The 18,257-nt window shown below is 44.6% G+C and overlaps 1 protein-coding gene across 1 annotated transcript in view; it reads right to left on the bottom strand.

Annotated features, from left to right (window-relative positions):
• Positions 1-386: 386 nt before the first annotated feature.
• Positions 387-18,257, bottom strand: part of col4a3 (collagen, type IV, alpha 3) — a 36,655-nt gene continuing 18,784 nt past the window's right edge. Inside the window, exons 22-52 of the mRNA XM_036537176.1 lie at positions 17,976-18,068; positions 17,477-17,572; positions 16,766-16,836; positions 16,055-16,243; positions 15,704-15,872; positions 15,259-15,351; positions 14,959-15,063; positions 14,772-14,866; positions 14,534-14,684; positions 13,871-13,984; positions 13,240-13,407; positions 12,771-12,860; positions 10,787-10,921; positions 9,748-9,846; positions 9,291-9,380; positions 9,067-9,206; positions 8,562-8,688; positions 8,115-8,195; positions 7,411-7,512; positions 7,194-7,241; positions 6,829-7,014; positions 6,619-6,749; positions 6,123-6,195; positions 5,140-5,211; positions 4,642-4,767; positions 4,189-4,287; positions 3,868-4,080; positions 3,294-3,471; positions 2,345-2,459; positions 1,970-2,142; positions 387-1,536 (exon numbers count right to left, since the gene is read on the bottom strand). Coding sequence (XP_036393069.1) covers positions 1,458-1,536; positions 1,970-2,142; positions 2,345-2,459; positions 3,294-3,471; positions 3,868-4,080; positions 4,189-4,287; positions 4,642-4,767; positions 5,140-5,211; positions 6,123-6,195; positions 6,619-6,749; positions 6,829-7,014; positions 7,194-7,241; positions 7,411-7,512; positions 8,115-8,195; positions 8,562-8,688; positions 9,067-9,206; positions 9,291-9,380; positions 9,748-9,846; positions 10,787-10,921; positions 12,771-12,860; positions 13,240-13,407; positions 13,871-13,984; positions 14,534-14,684; positions 14,772-14,866; positions 14,959-15,063; positions 15,259-15,351; positions 15,704-15,872; positions 16,055-16,243; positions 16,766-16,836; positions 17,477-17,572; positions 17,976-18,068 — 3,701 coding nt within the window. The 3' untranslated portion in view covers positions 387-1,457. The remainder of the gene's footprint in view (positions 1,537-1,969; positions 2,143-2,344; positions 2,460-3,293; positions 3,472-3,867; positions 4,081-4,188; positions 4,288-4,641; positions 4,768-5,139; positions 5,212-6,122; positions 6,196-6,618; positions 6,750-6,828; positions 7,015-7,193; positions 7,242-7,410; positions 7,513-8,114; positions 8,196-8,561; positions 8,689-9,066; positions 9,207-9,290; positions 9,381-9,747; positions 9,847-10,786; positions 10,922-12,770; positions 12,861-13,239; positions 13,408-13,870; positions 13,985-14,533; positions 14,685-14,771; positions 14,867-14,958; positions 15,064-15,258; positions 15,352-15,703; positions 15,873-16,054; positions 16,244-16,765; positions 16,837-17,476; positions 17,573-17,975; positions 18,069-18,257) is intronic.

Here is an 18,257-nt window from a genome sequence, read left to right as displayed (position 1 = left end):
ATTAAAAATATCTGGGCCCAAAAATACATAAAGTAAATGAAAAACAGAGAAGCAAACAGGGGCACAGGGGAAATGGGCTAGGGGGAATGTATTTGAATAAATAAATATTAATTTTTAAAACACAAAAAGTGGTCTTATTTGTAACATGACTTAAATGGTGTGTAATGTACCCTTTAAGCCTAGCCCAGTCAATCATTACATTCAGGATTAACTTCTTCTGACAAGTGAATGTCAAGTAAATAAATGTCATAAAATATAAAAAAAAAACTTCAAGTGAGATTAATCTGTGATTTTCACCTAAAATTTGGTTCACACTAAACTTGGTAGGGTTAATGGGTGCAATTACCCTATATCCCAGTAAAGTAATAATTTGACACAGCACAAAATTAATAATTAAAAGGCAATTTATGCAAAGTGCAAAAACATTCATACATAAATTACATCTATAAATAAAACAGAATGGATGGATAATGCATACACAGTGGAACCACAACACAACTTAATATGTGACAGAGATGGATGGACAGCTGACATGGCGCTGCTTTGTGCTCTGAGTCATTTCTTACAATAAACACTGAGAAGGCAGGATCCAGTTCCAGTTCTGACATAGGTGTAACTCGTATAGAACTCCTTTCAACACTGTCCTGTAGGGCACACATTTACTTGCTCATTTTAGAATATAATGTTGCTGTGGGTGATATTACTGAGTGGAAAAACAATGGCAGGGCTGTATTTTAACAGAGCTGGTGTCAGACAGGAGCTTCAGCCACCCCTGCTTGTTTTCACGTGTATAAGGTTTGTAATACTGCTAAAAATATCCTGCACAACCGTCTGCACCTACTAATATAGACAGTCGCCTGTACGTCACACAGAGAGGTCAGTCAGGATCAGCCTGTTCATGAATCTGCTAAATGTCTGATATAAATAAATCTTAAATTCAGTTGCATAGCCATGCTACCAACGTACAGTATAACACATTTGCAAGTAACCTGAATTCGGTACCATTTCAGTACCTTCCATTTTCAATGCTATAATACATCTATTACCTTTAAAACAACATAAGACACATCTACATTTAAGGATCAAACATAAGAAGTCACAGTGTTGTGGAGATAGGTCCCTGAAGAATAAGCTTTTTGCCACGCTTCTGCATGTTCCAAAATAACATCATAACATTAATCACACAGGCAAACATATGTAAAATTACATTAAATTCAAAAATGGAGTGTAAAAAAAGTCTCATTTCTGTTTTGTACGGGATCATCATATTCAAAAATGCAAAAAAAGTCATGGAAACCAGAAGTCATGTAAGTAGTGATATGCCCCTTATGACAAGTACCATGATCTAGTCTCATGTTTTCTCTAAGCAGATCAGTTTCTCTGGCGCCCCCTGCTGTCACACCACAATGTCATGCCTCAGGGTGTAACTCCAGGTCCCTTGCGGGTGGGGCCTGCAGTTATTGCTTCATGCACACGCGACAGCGACTGATGAAATTCCCTGGGCAGTCTCTTTTGTGTGTCTGTGGAACAGGCTTGCTGTATGAGGATAAGCACAGTGCAACACAACAGTGAAATAGTGAACAGTAGTAATGCTGAACACAATACACTAATGCTGAACACAACACTAATGCTGAACACAGAGATTATGCTATACACACAATACACTAATACTGAACACAGCACCCTCGAATACTGCACACCGTACTAATGCTGAACACAATACAGTCTAACACTATAGGCTACCAATACTGAACACAAAGCATTCTAATGCTGATCGCTCAACTGACAATAAAAATAACACACTCAAATGATTAACACAGCACCAATGCTGAACACAAAACAACCTAACACTGTATACTAGTAATGCTGAACACTAGACATTCCAACACCTTACACTGCTAAAACTGAATATACACCTTTGGCAGGGATGTGGGCAGTGGTATGGACCACTAAATGAAAACTGGGTTACCTGAACATGTTATTGGGGTCAAGAGCAGCTAGCCAGTAGCTGAAGGAGTCACTGTAGTAATTGCAGGTGCCTCGTCCGTGGCACTCCAAGGAAGGAGTTTTAGTGAACCTCTCCAGACAGGACCCAGGAGAGGCCAGCGGCTGGCTAGAGCCCTCTGCCCCCGCACCCGTTTGCTATGGAAACAGACCCATCATGTGGTCAGGGGGTGTGAGACAAGCACACAGAGACAGAGCAACAGTGCAGACACTCATCCTGTTTGATGGACTCGGCTAGCTCAGTGAGGACTGTACGGAGTCTCTCTGTCTCTATGGGCGAGAGCAAAAGCTGTGTGAGTGTCAGGTCTCAGTCAAACAGAGAGAAAAAGTCGGCTCCTACCATGACAAAGGAGTAGCCTGTCCACAGAGAGCGCCATCCATGAGGGCATTCAGGGATGCCGCTTGTCTGACTGTGAACAGCTAATAAATTGTCTCTGGTTTCACACACTGAACACCTGAGGGAGAGAGGGAGAGAGAGAGAGAGAGAGAGAGAGAGAAAGAAAGCAATGAGGGAGAATGAGAGGACAGAATTGAGCTCCATGCTTCAATTGGATCGACAGGTGTGGAAGAAATTCCTTTAGACCCATTAATTATTTTTAATCTAATGTAGGCTAGCCTTCAGTTGTTTTAGGCATACATGACCAATGTGGCTTCTGCTCACTCCCCTTAACAGTTAGATATTAATCAACTTTGCCGTCAAAGATGACACCGTGTGCACTATATATCTAGCTTATGTATGGGGGCACTGTTATCTTGTGAAATTGGGCATCTAGTTTGTCTTCTTTTGTGAGAATATTCCCAACATATGTATCCTGTCAGGATTACTCTACTCACAGTCTTTTTATTTTTTTAACTCTACGACAAAATATATATTCGACCTTATCTGTGCTTGAGTCAGAGAACTGCAGCGCTCTGCACTTCTCTCCATGATATCATGCAATAAAGCGTGATCCCGACCGAAGTCACCAGTTGTCTGAGAATTATTCGACAATAGGAGGCGTCAGGTGTTCAGCTGCTCTCAACTTGCAAGGAGTCTACAGGTCCCTTTTGCCCTAACACACCCCCTTATATCCTGGCACGCCCCCAGTCCTCCAGACTCTGAAAGCAGAGGGGAGCTGCGGAGGGGGAGTCCCAGATTTATACTCTCACTCTACTGCCCTGGATGAATGGACACACTTCCGTTCTCTTGCGCTAGAAGTCACTCTAGATAAGAGCGCCTGCTACATGAATGTAACCTAATGTAATGTACTGCATATGGACTCTTCTCTGACTATGCTCTGATGCTGTACCTGCTGATGTATTTTTCCACTGATTCAGCTGAGATGAGCGCCATGTCACTGGGCGTGGCCTCGTTAGTGGACAGCCAATAGGAGTAGTCGTTACGGGAGGCATAGTGACAGGTGTCATTGGGGTTGCAGAAAAGGAAGGGCATGGTAGAGAACCGGGCCAGGCAGCTCCCCAGAGAACCTGAAAGAGAGGAGAATTTTATTTGGCCCAAAAACTCTAACCCTTGATTAGTGTCATTTTTTCATGTGACAGGTGGGTTTAGGATTAGGATTACATATCATAACTGCACAGGTTATTGGGGATGGTGGGCAGGTGGGGATTCTTAGAAGAAAAGAACAACTGCACACACTGAAGCAGAGCCATCTGCAATGACCTAATAAAACAGGTTTGTTTTATGAAGAAACAGTTCGTCACCAACAGCATGTCATCACTGTGCGTATATCTTCTCTATTCTATTTCATGCTGTATATTTGTTATGATTTGACACGTTCTCTGTCAAGCATTTTATAGGGACTCCTTGACCGCAGACGTCATATTAAGTTACATTTGTGTGTGTACATATGTGTATGTGTTTACCAAGGTCCTGGCCGTGCCCTCTGCTGTTGCCATTGATGTAGAGGAGGGAGTATCCAGAATATATCAATGTGCTGCCATCTGGGCACTGTGGCACTTGATGGTTCTGGCTGTGTCGAGTAAACAGGAAGCCATCATCCCTGGTGCCCAGGATGTAGGCACCTGGAGGTCCCCGAATACCTTTACGGCCCGGGAAGCCAACAAATCCCTCTGGCCCTGATGGGATACAGACACGGGAAGACACAACCACAAAGGCGCAGTGTGTTAGAACAGCGTGGATACATGTATGCGTGTGTCTAGAGCGTAGTTTCTCAGTGGTCCTACCCTGCTGTCCTGGGAGCCCTCTCTCTCCTTTCAGTCCCTGAAACCCCTGGAGGCCTGGCAGCCCGTCTGGTCCGATTGCACCTTTCAGACCTGGGGGTCCTACCAAAGAGGCGGTCGTGGGTCAGGTTTCAAAAAACACAATCAAAGAATAATCAGAGAGGGAAGGGGCGCTAGTGACTGAGGGTAGCTATAAGACAGCAGGTATTCGTGTGTGTGTGTGCGTGTGTGTGTGTGTGTGTGCGTGCATGTGTGTGTTGGTGTGTTGGAAGGGTGTGTTGTTCGTGCATGAGTAACAAAAGAGCGATTGGGCAACAACGGCAGTGCAGTAAGAGTCACTGAATGAGAAAGAATAGCTTTGACGGTGGCAGCGGTGAGGGAGAGAAAGTGGCAGTGGCAATGAAAGGGGGCACAGTAATGGAGGTTCAACAGCATGTTATACAATCTTCATTTCACCTGGTAATCCTGGTTGTCCCGGCTCCCCTGGGGAGCCCTGCTTGCCTGGAAGCCCTGGAGGCCCTGGCAGCCCTGGTTCCCCCTCTTGCACTAATGTATTCGCTCTTACATCCCGTCCCCTTGGCCCTGGAATGGGAGGCAAGAACCGGAGAGCAGAGGATCAGTTGCTTGAGATGCAAGTCACTCCAGTAAACCTATTCCACATACTGTACATATAAGCGTCTGTTTCCACTGTTTGTATGCAAAAAAGTTTTAAAGTGTGCTCTCTACAGAATTTATCATTCAAGAGGTTATGTGCAATCTTAATCAAAAATTTTTTATCATTAATTTTTATCACTTATTCTAAAGAAGAAATCAGACACCTAAATTCACCTGTACAGACATCAATTTCACCAGTATAGAGTCAGGTGGTAATATATGCAGAGTTTAGTGATGAGTGCAGAGAATTAAATGTTAAGTACAGTTAACAGACTGGTCTTGAGCAGCAATACTCCCTACCTGTTCGTCCTGAAGCTCCTTTAACCCCAGGGAAACCTTTTTGACCTTTTGCGCCTGGGTCTCCTCTATCACCTGAAGCAGAGGGCACATTAACATACAGTACCAGTCAAAGGTTTGGGCACAACTACTCATAAAAGGACTTTTCTTTCTTTTTTACTATTTTCCACATTTTATAATAATAGTAAAGTCATCAAAACTATGGAATAACACAAATGGAATTATGGAGAGAACAAAAAAGTGTTAAGCACCCCAAAACTATCTTATATAGTAATTTATACAAAATATTTTAGATTCTTCAAAGTAGCCAGAAATATTTTAAAAAATAACGTTTTTTGGAAAAGAGGTTCATACATAGGCATCAACTTCACTATTTATATTTGTCTAAGAAACAAATTTCAAGCATTTAAGCATAAGTGTTTAGATCAAAATGTCTTTGAATACATGCTTCCCATTATCTTAATCAGGTGTGTTCAAACTTTTGACTGGGTCTGTATTTCTATGGTTATCCATTTATTTGGCAGAGGCATTAGCAGATACTGTGTAGAATTAAACCATACATTAACAGTATATGAGCTAAGCTCACTGAGTTAATATGTTGCTACATAAAAAACTACCAATACTACTCATATAACAATAATATTCATATTTCAGCATGTACACAACTCCTACAAAACCTCTCTTTACACTTGAAAATTTACATTGATAGACTGTGCTTTTGAGTAACAGTGAGTATGGTGAGGTTATTTAAGTAACATTAATGACTGATGAATGTCCTGCTTCTGGGCCAGTGATGATGATGACAGCATTCAAGTAATGGTGATGATGGTCAAGGTGTTACAGTAACAGTGATGATGGTCAGGGCGTTTAAATATCAGCAATGATGGTTATGGCACTGGAGTAGAAGTAATGACTATCATGGTTCTGCACCTACAGTGATGAATGTAATGTTCATAGAGTGTTTCAAATATTCAATGTTTCATTACCAGTTCGTCCCTTGAGCCCAACGGGGCCCTGTTCACCTTTCATCCCTGGAAGTCCATTTCTGCCATCCAGTCCCTGTGAGCAGAACCAGAGCACAGCATGAATGAGTGAATGAGAACATGAATGAGTGAATGAATCAAGGAGTAAATGTGAGTGAATGAGTGAGTGAATTAATCAGTGAATGGCTGAGTGAGTGATGAAGTATAAGTGAATGAGTGGGCAAATAAGTGAGCAAATGGATGAATGTGTGAGTGAGAGAGAGCGAGTTAAGTATGAGTCTGAGAAATTCACTGAGTGAGGGAGTGAGAGAGCCAGAGCATGAGTGAGAGAGTGAATGCGGGAGTTTGAGTGTGAATCTGTGAATGAGTAAGTGAGTGAGTGAGCAAGTGAAAGTGACAGATATTTGAGGATATATGTGAAAGTGTATTGTGTCTTTTGTGTGTTACACCACATTGTGAGAGTAGATCAGTCACTCTGTGTCGTCAAGGTGTAACTTACATGTAGTCCGGGCAACCCAAAGTCACCTCTTATCCCGGGACGCCCCTCAGGCCCTGGAACACCCCTGTTCCCTTTGTCTCCTTTGATCCCTGGCCCTGGAGGCCCTGGAGGGCCACGTGAGCCCTTCAGTCCTACAAAGGAAAAACAATCACCAAACTGACAGTAACACAATGAGACACTGCGTTAGTGGCAATGACACCCTCTTCTCACCTGCTCTCCCCATGATGCCATCTGGTCCACGATCTCCTTTTGGCCCATTAAAGCACATTCCATCAGGCCCAGGAAGACCTGGGTCCCCAGAGAGGCCTGGTAGGCCTGATGGACCAGAGTCTCCCTCAGGGCCACGTGGACCAGGGGGGCCCAGGGGGCCGGGAAGTCCAACGTCTCCCTTCAAACCTGTAAGCAGACAGCAGGATTAAGAACACAGCAAAGATGCACCACACAAGGGCTAAGACTCAATCCAGCAAGACACAGACTCGAAAGACAGCATTCAGCTAAAAGCATTTCAGATGACTGCTTGTGTAAGCCTTCTGAGCAGCAGTCTATGTGGATGAGATCATCAGTCTCATACTCACCACTTTCACCCTGCTCTCCTGTTTTGCCTGGCTCTCCAGTCATAGTAGCTGTGAAGTGAAGAAAACAATCAAAACTTAGGACTCAATACAAACACTGCTGTATGTACGACTGCATAATCGTATGTGTGTGTGTGTGTGTGTGTGTGTGTGTCTGTGTGTCTGTGTGTGTGTGTGTGTGTGTGTGTGTGTGTGTGTGTGTGTGTGGCATTCTACCCACCCCCCACATTGCCCTTCTCTCCCACGGGGCCTGGAATTCCATCAAAGCCTTGGTTGCCTCTGCTGCCTGGGATACCAGGATCACCAGCAGCCCCTGTTTTTCCTGCAACATTGGAGCAGAGCTCAACTGGTTACACAAAACAAAACAGCCCCATACAAGCAGGCACGGTGACAGAGTGAGAGTCAACAGTTACATCATCACACACAGGCTCTCACTGAAACACAATTAGACACAGGTACACACATGACCACTTTTTCAGCTGTCCTTGAAGGGCTCTGAACACTGAGGACATTGAAAACTTTGCACATTCTGAACAAGGGGCAGCAGTGCAGCATAATGGTTAAGGAGCAGAGCTAGTAACTGGAGGGTTGCCCGCTCGATTCCCTGCTGGGGCACTGCTGCTGCACCCTTGGGCAAGGTACTTAACCCACAATTGCCTCAGTAAATATCCAGCTGTATAAATGGATAACTTTGTAAAAAACTGCAACCACTGTAAGTCACCCTGGATAAGAGTACCTGCTAAATGCCAATAATGTAATGTAAAAAGAATGTATGGGTCACTGAAGGCTCTGAACTCTCTCAACATTGGACACATGCTGAACAGTAAGCACTAAATTCTGCACCCCCACACAACCTTTCTCTACGCACACACATGGGCTGCCCCCTCAGACATGCTCTCCCCCTCCTAGCTGGCTGAATCATACCCCGAAGGCCATTTTGCCCAGGATTCCCCGGGGGTCCTGGAAGTCCATCAAACCCTTTCTCCCCCACCACGCCTGGAGATCCTGTAACACACAAAGCAAGGTTGGGGGTCAGTGATGAGTCAGTATTTCTGCTGGGAGTCAGTGAGGAGTCAGTATCTCTGCTGGGAGTCAGTGAGGAGTGAGTATCTCTGCTGAGGGTCAGAGAAGAGTGAATATCTCTGCTGGGGGTCAGTGAGGAGTCAGTATCTCTGCTGAGGGTCAGAGAAGAGTGAGTATCTCTGCTGGGAGTCAGTGAGGAGTGAGTATCTGCTTGGTGTCAACAAGGAGTGAGGACCAAAGTGATAGTAAGTTCAGTTAGGAGTCAAAGGATAGCAAATATATAATGGGGTATAATTAGTGGTGGGGGGAGATACAGAGGTCTCTCCCAGAATAAAAGCATAGAGGTACCTGGAGCTCCTGGAAATCCCATATCTCCCCGAAGTCCAGCAGAACCACAGGAGCCTGGATGCCCCAAAGGACCCAAGATGCCTTTCTCTCCCTTCTCTCCTTTGATACCTGGCGGTCCCGGCACACCCTACACATGGATACATCACAGAGAGGGGGGGACCTTTATTTGAACAATAACATGAACAGCATGTGCAGATATTACAGAGCAGAGCCAATAAACAACAGTTTTTGATGTGCAAAAGATAAACAATCAAACCAGTCTGGGAGTGCTTGCTAAGGATGTTAACAGTTCTAAACACATCGATTAAAAACCCACACAAAACGTAAAGACATTCTCACCCTCGTAACTCACCGTCACTACCCACATCCAAAAAAGCTTAATCTTAAATGGATTTGGTTGGCTGGTATAATGACAGCATCGTGTAGCGTGGAGTAAAGCAGCTGGAGTAAAGTGCAATAGTGTTATATTACTGGATGTTAAATGTAAGCAGTTGAGAGCTCATACCTTTTCTCCACAAGGTCCTTTTGGGCCAGGCCCCGGGGGGCTGGGGTCACCTTTCTGTCCTTTTGGCCCATCGCAGCCTGGTTTTCCATTTAATCCTGGATTTCCAGCAATGCCATCAACCCCCTTGGGTCCTTTCAGACCTGGATACGGAAACCAAATTTTCCATCAAACCTTCAACCAGCGTACCACATCTCCAAATGTGTGGGTGAGTGCATGTGTGTTACCACACGGGCCCATCTCTCCAGGGTCACCGAGGCTCCCAGGGAAACCAGGACATCCAGGGTTCCCATCAGCACCTGGGTCACCAGGAGGCCCTGAGGACAAATACAAACAGCGATATGAGTATGCAGGCATACATATGATGGGATAAAGGCAGGCACTTGGACAGGGAAGGTAGAGTATGATGCTATATGTTAGCCTGTCTGAAGCACCATATTATGGTTGCAAGAGTGGTAAAGAGGTGGTGTAGAACTGGCACAGGGAGAGTGTAAGGGTGGTGGAGGGGTGTGGTAGAACTGTTGTGTGGATTGGTGTAGGGGTTGTGATGATTAGTGTGGGCGTAGTAAATGGATAGAGTAGGGGTGGTGTATGGAGCAGTAAAGAGATGGTGAGGGTGTGGAAGCCAGGTCAGGAGAGCGTTGAGGAAACAGGGAGGATGCAGATCTGGCTGGTACTGATCACCTTGTGGACCAGCACAGCCTGGGTTCCCATCCTTCCCACTGGGTCCGTTGGGTCCTCGGTAGCCTGGATCCCCTTTAGGACCTGTCACCCCTAGCAGACCTATCAGAGCACAGAGTGCACACACCAGCCAGTCAGAGAACAGAGCCCCAGCAACCAGTCTGCACAGCAACTGATCAGACAGGAGGGCCTCAGGACTGCTGATTGTCCCTGTTATATCAAACCCTTGAATGGATATTCATTTTCCTGTGATTGAAGGGATTCAGATTTAAGCATTTAAAATATGGGGGCAATCTGATGTGTAAATATTCCAGTGAAAATTAATTATTTTCTCCTCTCAAGCACACAGCACAGTGGCTAACTATGGCTAAACTCTGGCTAACTCTGGAGAGTCTCACAATACAAACAGGTGAGAGAAGGCAACATGGTCAATTTGTTATTCTTGGAGATGCAAAGGAAGCACTAGCATTAATATTTGATGGTTACCAATAAATAGGCATCAACTTCAGCATCAACTGACAGAGTCAATGAGGCGACTCCCACAGGTGACTCCCACATCCACTCTCTCACCAAGGTTACCAATGTTTTTTGTATCAGTCATCAAAACTTTTTTGTCAATACAGACAATGGGTCCCAAATTCTTGATCCATGGGAGACATGTAAAGTGATTGCCAGACAGCACTTGTTTTTTTATTGAAAAACAAATATTTGAGCACATCATCATGTCAGTCAGGCTTCAGTCAATACAACGTAAGGAAAAACAAAAATATCTACAGTACTTCACTGGAAAGAAATCTGAATGGCAATGCTTACCCTGTAGTCAGATTTTAAGATTGCTTAGTTAAGATGGTTTGCAAGCGGTGAACTATATGCCATCTATGTGTGGTGACTCTTTTTTAAATTTTTACCAATTCCACAGTTAGGTTTCTGGGTGCATCATTGATCTAGTAGTTCAATATGAGCAATTCAAACTTTTTGATGTGCGCTGCAAGATAGAGATGCATAGGAAAGGGGTTTAGTTAAGGGTAGGAAGTCACCTCACCTGTAGATCCAGGGTCCCCTGGGGACCCATAGACATCAACATCAATAGTGGGTCCTTGATCTCCAGGGGGTCCTGGGTCCCCAATGGGTCCTCTGTCACCTGGTAGGCCCTTCTCTCCAGGAAAACCTGTGACCCCTGTAAAACAAACCAACCAAATCACCTCCATCCTTCTTTCTATATAGAAAAATGCTGGTGTTCATTTATACACAAAAGAGACTTTATCTGCATGAAAGACGTTACAGTGTTGTGCATCTCCTGAGAGTGTTTGGGTAGACATTTGTAGCTGCTCTTTGTGTACCACCCTCAGCAGACATTCTCAAAAAAATTCTCAAACAATCTATCAGTGTATCAGTAAGCTGTGGGATGTATCCTCAGATGCACCTAAAATTATTCCAACAGATTTTAACTGCGGCACACTCCAATCTGTATTACCTACCTATGAACAATAAGTCACATGCAATACAATGGGAGCATACAGGGGCGACATATAGGGGAGCCTACAGGTCACTGGAGAAACCACAACACATCTGACCACTATACACTATACAAATAGAAATTAAAGCAGGCCAAAATAAGGGAAAGGCTACTGCAAGTGTGGTCAAAGGGGGAGATGGAGACCCTGCAGGGGTGTTTCTCTTGCGCAGACATGTGCAGGAGGTATCCGCTATGGACCATACTCCAGAAGAATCTGTTTCTGTAGTGACCTTTGCTTCTGCGAGGGAATTTTATTCCAGCTTTTTAATAGCTCTCTGCAGAACACAAGGTACCCTTGGGAGAGCTCTGAAATATAAACTGGTCTCAAAGGAAAGCAATTCTCTTGAGCTTAATGATTATCATCCTGTGGCATTAACTTTAGTTGTGGTCAAGTGTCTTGAGCATGTAATCTCATCATGCATCACATCTCAAGCAGATAGTTTTCTTGCCTCATTGCAGTTTGCATATAGGGAGAAGAGTTAAGTAGATGCAATTTTGACCATACTGCACAGCACCCATATACATCTTGAGTGGCTACGTTCATATGTGTGGATTTTTTTTTTTGGATCTTATTTACATTTGCATTACATTTTACAGTAGACACCAGGATTAAGTTATGGGTAATAGACTTTCTTCTCAATAGGGGACAACATGTTAAGGGTAACATCTACATGATGACATCAACAACCTGTCATTATTATTAACAACATGGCCAACTCTGAAGCAAAAATGGAGGTGTACACTTGGTGCAAGCAGCATTTCTAAAAATTAATGTGAAGGAGACAAAATTGACTTCCAGCGAAAGAAGGTGAAAGAGTCAATATGTACATCAAAATATTACACTCTATACGTGTCACACAGAGCACCCTGGCCTTTCCATTCCTGGCCTGGAACAGTGGACTTTCAGTGAGCAATAAGAAGAATCTAAAGAAAATGGCTGCCTTGTGGTCTAAACACTATGGAGTGGAGTGCAGTGCAGGGGGCACTCGGGCTGTACGTCATTTGGGCACAGAAGAAATTGTTAATGACACTACAAATAGTCTGCCACACCTTTTTGAATTGCCCTCTGGAAGGAAATATAAAGTGCCACAGTTTAATATGGGCAGAGACAGTTTATCCCCTCAACCATTAGTCATCTGAATAGGTCATTCAAGGATCCTGGCATTTTAATTGTATTTTTCATCAAGCTGAACCAAATTTGACATTCTTTTTCATGGAGATGGGGAAATTACATAACTTTTTTTTCTCCTCTTTTTGTCTAATGTACTGAATGTTAAATGGAAACTGTGACTGTGGGTTAAACGTTAAGTTTAATTGGTGAATTTTGCTCTGTCGCTCTTATTATGTTGACCGAGCACAAAACAAATTTCTGTACAAAGAACCAAAGAGGTATATTATATTAATAATAATAATAATAATAATAATATCATCATCATCATCATCATCATTATCAGTAGTAGTAGTGGTATTAATGTGAGTGTGACTGTATGAGCAGAATAGCCAGTCAGACCTTTGGGACCAGGATGTCCATCAATTCCTTCTATTCCCCTTGGTCCAGTGCTTCCATTGGTGCCTGGGTCCCCCGGATCACCTCTACAGCCTACAGGAACACAGAGAATGTGGACTGATTAGTGTAACACACAGTCATCTGTCGCCAACCGCATCACCATTACTCTAAAGGACTGACACAAGGTCATCACTGTCACCATAACGCTAGTGAACAATCATTGACCATCAACCACATCACCGTCACTCTTACAGATGGCCCTAAATGGTCAGACACATCACCAAAGAGCATCTTTCAGGGAGATGCCATCAGCTAGGGTTACATCAGCTTGACATTTGGGTGTGACAATGTAATAGTGACAGATGTAGAAATCAGGAAGTAGCAGGATTCACTGAGTCCAGACTGAAAGTTAACAGTTATTTTTAAACTGTTAAAATAGCTGTTGTAGTGTTCTTGAGTTCAGGTAGGTTACCTGGTGGTCCAAGTACACCATCCTGGCCTCTGAAACCCTTCAGCCCTGCACATCCTGTTAATCCAGGCACTCCATCGATTCCTGGAGGTCCAAACGGACCGTCTGGGCCAAGAAAGCCCTCTCCTGGATCGCCTGGGTCCCCTGGTTTCCCTATCTCTCCTTTCAGCCCTGCAATCCACAAGAGAGGGGAGAGAGAGAGGGGAGCGAGAAAAAGTGAGAGCAAGAGGGAAAGAGACATGGTTAGAGAGAAAGTGGCAGGGTTGGAGAAGAGAGAGAAAGAGAGGGACAGAGGTGGGCAAGAGAAAGAGAGACAGGAAGAAAAGAGTGTATCAAAAGGCAGGTAGAGAAAGGGCGAATGTAAAGGGCGAACTTGTGTATTGTTGCTGAAGGAGTACCTTTCATAATAAGTCCATAAGGTAAGAGTAAGCCTATTGAAACAGTATTCAGTGAGAAGGCTGACAAGCACTGCCAAAGTGAGCTATTGAAGAGGAGATACTCATCTCCCCTACCTACTTATGATGGATCCAGGGACTGTTCATGCCATAGTAACATTTATATTTAAAAAAAAATCCTCATCATGTTTGAATGGGTAAACTACTGGAACAGATCCAGAAAATCTCAGTCCACATACCAGTTACACCCATGTCTCCCTTCGGACCAGTAGGACCTGGTTCGCCTGCTCCTCCAGCTATGCAGATCCCAGGACAACCCGGCAAGCCTGGCTGACCAGGAGGACCAGGGCATCCTGGGAAAATCAGAACCACCAAATTACATTGCATTATATAAATTCAGCAGATGCTCTTATCCAGAACGAATTCCAGCACAAGAGAACAGAAGTGCACCCATCCAAGTTAAATGAGCTACAGTGTCAGACCAGGCTAGCAACACTCCTAGACTAATGTACTAACCTGATAATAGAGTGTGGGAAGCATGGGAAGCCCTACGTACATATCTCAATGTCACTGAATCATAATATCCATGAGACACAGCAGTACTACAAGTAAATAAGCAGCAAGTAATACTACATAACACAGCCAGGAAAGTGTGTGTGTATATGTTGTTGTGTGTAAGTGAGTGTCAGAATGAGCGTGAGTGTGAATGTTTGAATTTGTGCACCTGCGTGTGAGCGTATGAATGAGTGAGCCAGTGTGTGAGTGTGTGCATGAGTATGCATCAGCAAGGGAATGTGAGTGAGTGAGTATGCTTGTATGCTTGTATGTGTGTGTGTGTGTGTGTGTGTGTGTGTTTGTGTGTAAGAGAGATAGAGAGAGAGAGAGTGGGTGTGTAGCAGTACCTCGTTCCCCAGGTGGGCCCTCTCGCCCTGGGCTTCCAGGACATCCAGGGATACCCTTTAACCCCATATCACCTTCAGCTCCAATCATGCCTTCCTCCCCTGGGAGCCCTGGTCTGCCCATTGTCCCTGGGAGTCCAAATCCCATATCCCCCTGAGAACAGACAGAGCATATGAGTCACATGGTCAGTTGACAAAAGAGTTTCTCTGAGGACACCCAAATAAAGCAACCAGCTATGACCTTTGGTCCTGGCAACCCAGCCATTCCATCTGGCCCAGTTCTTCCTGGGGCCCCCACGGAAGGCTTGCCTGGCTCCCCTGGCCTGCCTTTGTCACCTGCATAAACAGGAAGAATTTAAACACATGACCTCTTCCTTCAGTCGTGCACCATAAAAGCTGGTGGAATACAGGGGTTGTAGCCCTCTCACCTTTGGCCCCTTGGGCTCCAGAAGGACCATGGTCTGAGGCTCCCTTGTCACCCTTAACCCCAAAGGAACCAGGAAAGCCCATGTATCCATGAGGCCCAGGATCACCTGAAATGCCAGCTCAGTGAAAATGTGGCTGACATCCTCATAGAGTAGTCTACTTCAGTGAGGCATCAACCTTAATCTTAATAAATTTTTCCTCGCCTGTGTTATATGCTTTAGACAGCACTTACAATGCCCCCTGTTACCCCCACCCTCAAAGCACACACCTGGTGCCAGTGAAGACCAAGTCCCAGTGCTCACCTGGTGCTCCAGGATTCCCTGGTGCACCCCTTTGGCCTGTTGGGCCTGGATCCCCAGGGGTGGCCTCTACTTCGCCTGGTGATCCTTTTTCTCCTGAAGGAAGAGCAGTGTCATAGGTCAGAGCAATTTCCATAACCATACAGTGACCATGGAAAATGCAAAAAATTGCTGTAAGGGAATGGCATCCATGAAAATATAAAATTGGCATGGAGACACAGAAGCTGTGAGGGAGAATCAGAGAGTGTAACAACGTGTGCATAATGCTATGGAGAGTGAGCTGTGTGTGAGGATGTGAAGCTCTCCCTCTACTGACATGTAAAGTACGACCTCAGTACGAAATCATTTTGTAACCAAGACAAAAAAATAGACAGAAAACAGACTATGTATGTCAAGCTGCAGGGTGTATTATGCTATATTGTGTTTTGCTCCACAGTAGTTTCATCACCTGGTTCTCCAGGTCTCCCTCGAAGGCCTGGCACACCTTGGATGCCCTTCGGTCCTGGGTCACCGTCTAGTCCTATGCCAACTAGGCCCTGCACCCCCCTCTGTCCTGGGGCTCCATCTTCCCCAGGGGGTCCACAGGGGCCAGAAGTCCCCTTTGGCCCAAGTGGGCCCTGCAGGAAACAGATCTCATCATACGCTGCCCAAGTGATATTACTAACTGGCATTCACTGACACTGCCTACAGGACACCGACAACCATCTGTCTTTAATACTCTATTTCCTATATACCTGCGCACCCTCTCTGTTGCAGTTGCTACACTTGTGTTATGGAAGGATGCTAGAAGTTCACTGACCTGATTTCCCTTCGGGCCCTGTGGGCCCTTGATTCCTGGGTTACCGGGGGTCCCATCCACTCCATGACGTCCAGGGAACCCATAAAATCCAGGAGGTCCACTCTCTCCCTGCTCTCCTTTCTGATGGCCACAGCCTGGGTCTCCCTTTGGTCCTGGTAAACCTTTAGCACCTGGCTCACCTTGGGGTCCCTTAAGAGAAGAATTACAGGAAGAATAACCACACAACTCAGTCAGAGGAATCATCATAGGACACAGAGGGAGGGATTATTGTAGATACAGAAGAGTTACCATGTATACATCAGGAGGAATCACCATAGGCACAGTAAGAAGGAATGCCATAGACACAGACATAGCCACTTTAGAATGCTCATTAGAATATACTATAAATGCTGATTTTTATGCATTTTCATTTTGCTAAGGAAAGCATTAGGGAAAACTGTTAGCCACAGTGAAAATCTGCTCAGATCATTATCACCCATTCTGCACAGCTATATTCCTAAGGATCTTTCCTGGATCTGAATCCTATACTTCCTGTACTTCCATTCTACACAACAGTGTTACTATTTGTGTAATTGTGTTACTGTAATGCAGCTTCATCCTTGCTTCTCACATTGGTTCGTGGACTTTTATCTGCTGCCACACAGGTGATTAACCATTTTAACTAGGTATCAGGGAAAGACGGATTTAGTTACTGTAGTCCAGGTGACTTACCTGTGAACCGCCCAGACCCTTCACGCCTTTGATGCCTCTGCTTCCTTTAGAACCTGGAGGTCCTTCTATACCTGGACACAGAAAGGACCTGAATATGCTCATCTTCCACAAAGAGGAGGACACCATGTGGTACCACAATCACATTATAACAATTGGCTGATTAATTAGTAAGCCACAGGGAATTACATCAGAAGATGCATAAAATTAGAAGTAAAAAACAAGCCCACAAAAGTACAAATGTACAAAACAATATATAAATGCACAAAACACATATACTTGCCTGAAAGACCCCTGAAAGTTTTTACTTTTCTGGTCTTATAGAGTACAATGGAAGAATTATCATAATCCTCTCTGGTACTCTCTCCTATGAACCCATTAGAGCAACCTTTTTGACCAGGTACACACATACATATCAGATGGATAATATAATCCACAATCTTTGTATAGCATTGCTGTGTAATCATGAATACATTAAAATATGACTGCTTAAAAACTTGGTTCTACAAGGAAGTCAACACAGAGTGCTGGCAGGTGTGCTGTCACATCAAAAATCTCAAAAACTGATCCCATGCAAGCGGAGTCTGTCTGCTCTGCTCACAGGTACATAAGCCCTGCTTCTTTCCAAGTTCCCCTCTCCCCATATCTGTTTTAAGTGGTGAACATATGACTTCCTGCCATATGTTGGCTTGAGTGTTGGGGAATGATTGTTACCTGTGGGTCCAGGCATCCCGGGGTCTCCTGGGGGACCAGGGGGACCAGGTTTGGCATCAATAAGCTCGCAGACTCTGCACAAATCACCTTTCTCACCTGCAATACAGATAACAACACAATTATCAGGGTCTGGCAATGTATAAAACAGATCTATGAAAGAGGACAAGCAAAGAGAGGTTTAGTCAGGTGAGGAGATGCGCACAGATTAGGAAAAGTATAGACAAGTGTACACAAGGGAAGACAGGTCATAGACAAGTGAAGACAGGTTAATACAGGCGTATGCAGGTGTAGACAGGTAAGGGCAGGTTTAGACAGGTGAGCACAGGTTGAGGTTGAGAACGGTACACAGTTCAGAGTTTGTTTCTGGCAGAGCCCACATAGATAAGCCTTTAATTGCTGATTAACACCTGACTGCTCTAAATTATTCTCTCTTCTGTCATAAACTCTTATCTGATCTCATTCACACTTCTTGCAATCTATCAGAAAGAACAGAACAAACCATTTTCTCCAAATTTTCCTGGCATTCCAGGGGGTCCTGCATCACCCCTGGGGCCCGGTGGCCCTGGAGGCATTAGTCGTTCCTCAGGAATGTCTGTTAGGGATGAGAAACACATCATCAAACTTCACTGTGGAACATAAAGGCTGACCAGCAGGTGGGCCTAATCTTTCCATCAGGTCATTAGCCATGTGTCCACCATTCTCTCATAGACCCAACGCACAATGTATGTAGCTACCTTCATTTACTATCTTTGGTGTGGACAGTAGCAGTGGCCAACGTTGA

This window comes from Megalops cyprinoides, chromosome 9, assembly GCF_013368585.1.
Source record: "Megalops cyprinoides isolate fMegCyp1 chromosome 9, fMegCyp1.pri, whole genome shotgun sequence".
Classification (NCBI taxonomy): domain Eukaryota; kingdom Metazoa; phylum Chordata; class Actinopteri; order Elopiformes; family Megalopidae; genus Megalops; species Megalops cyprinoides.
Note: the sequence above shows the minus strand (reverse complement) of the source record. Positions and strands in the feature narration are given on the sequence as shown.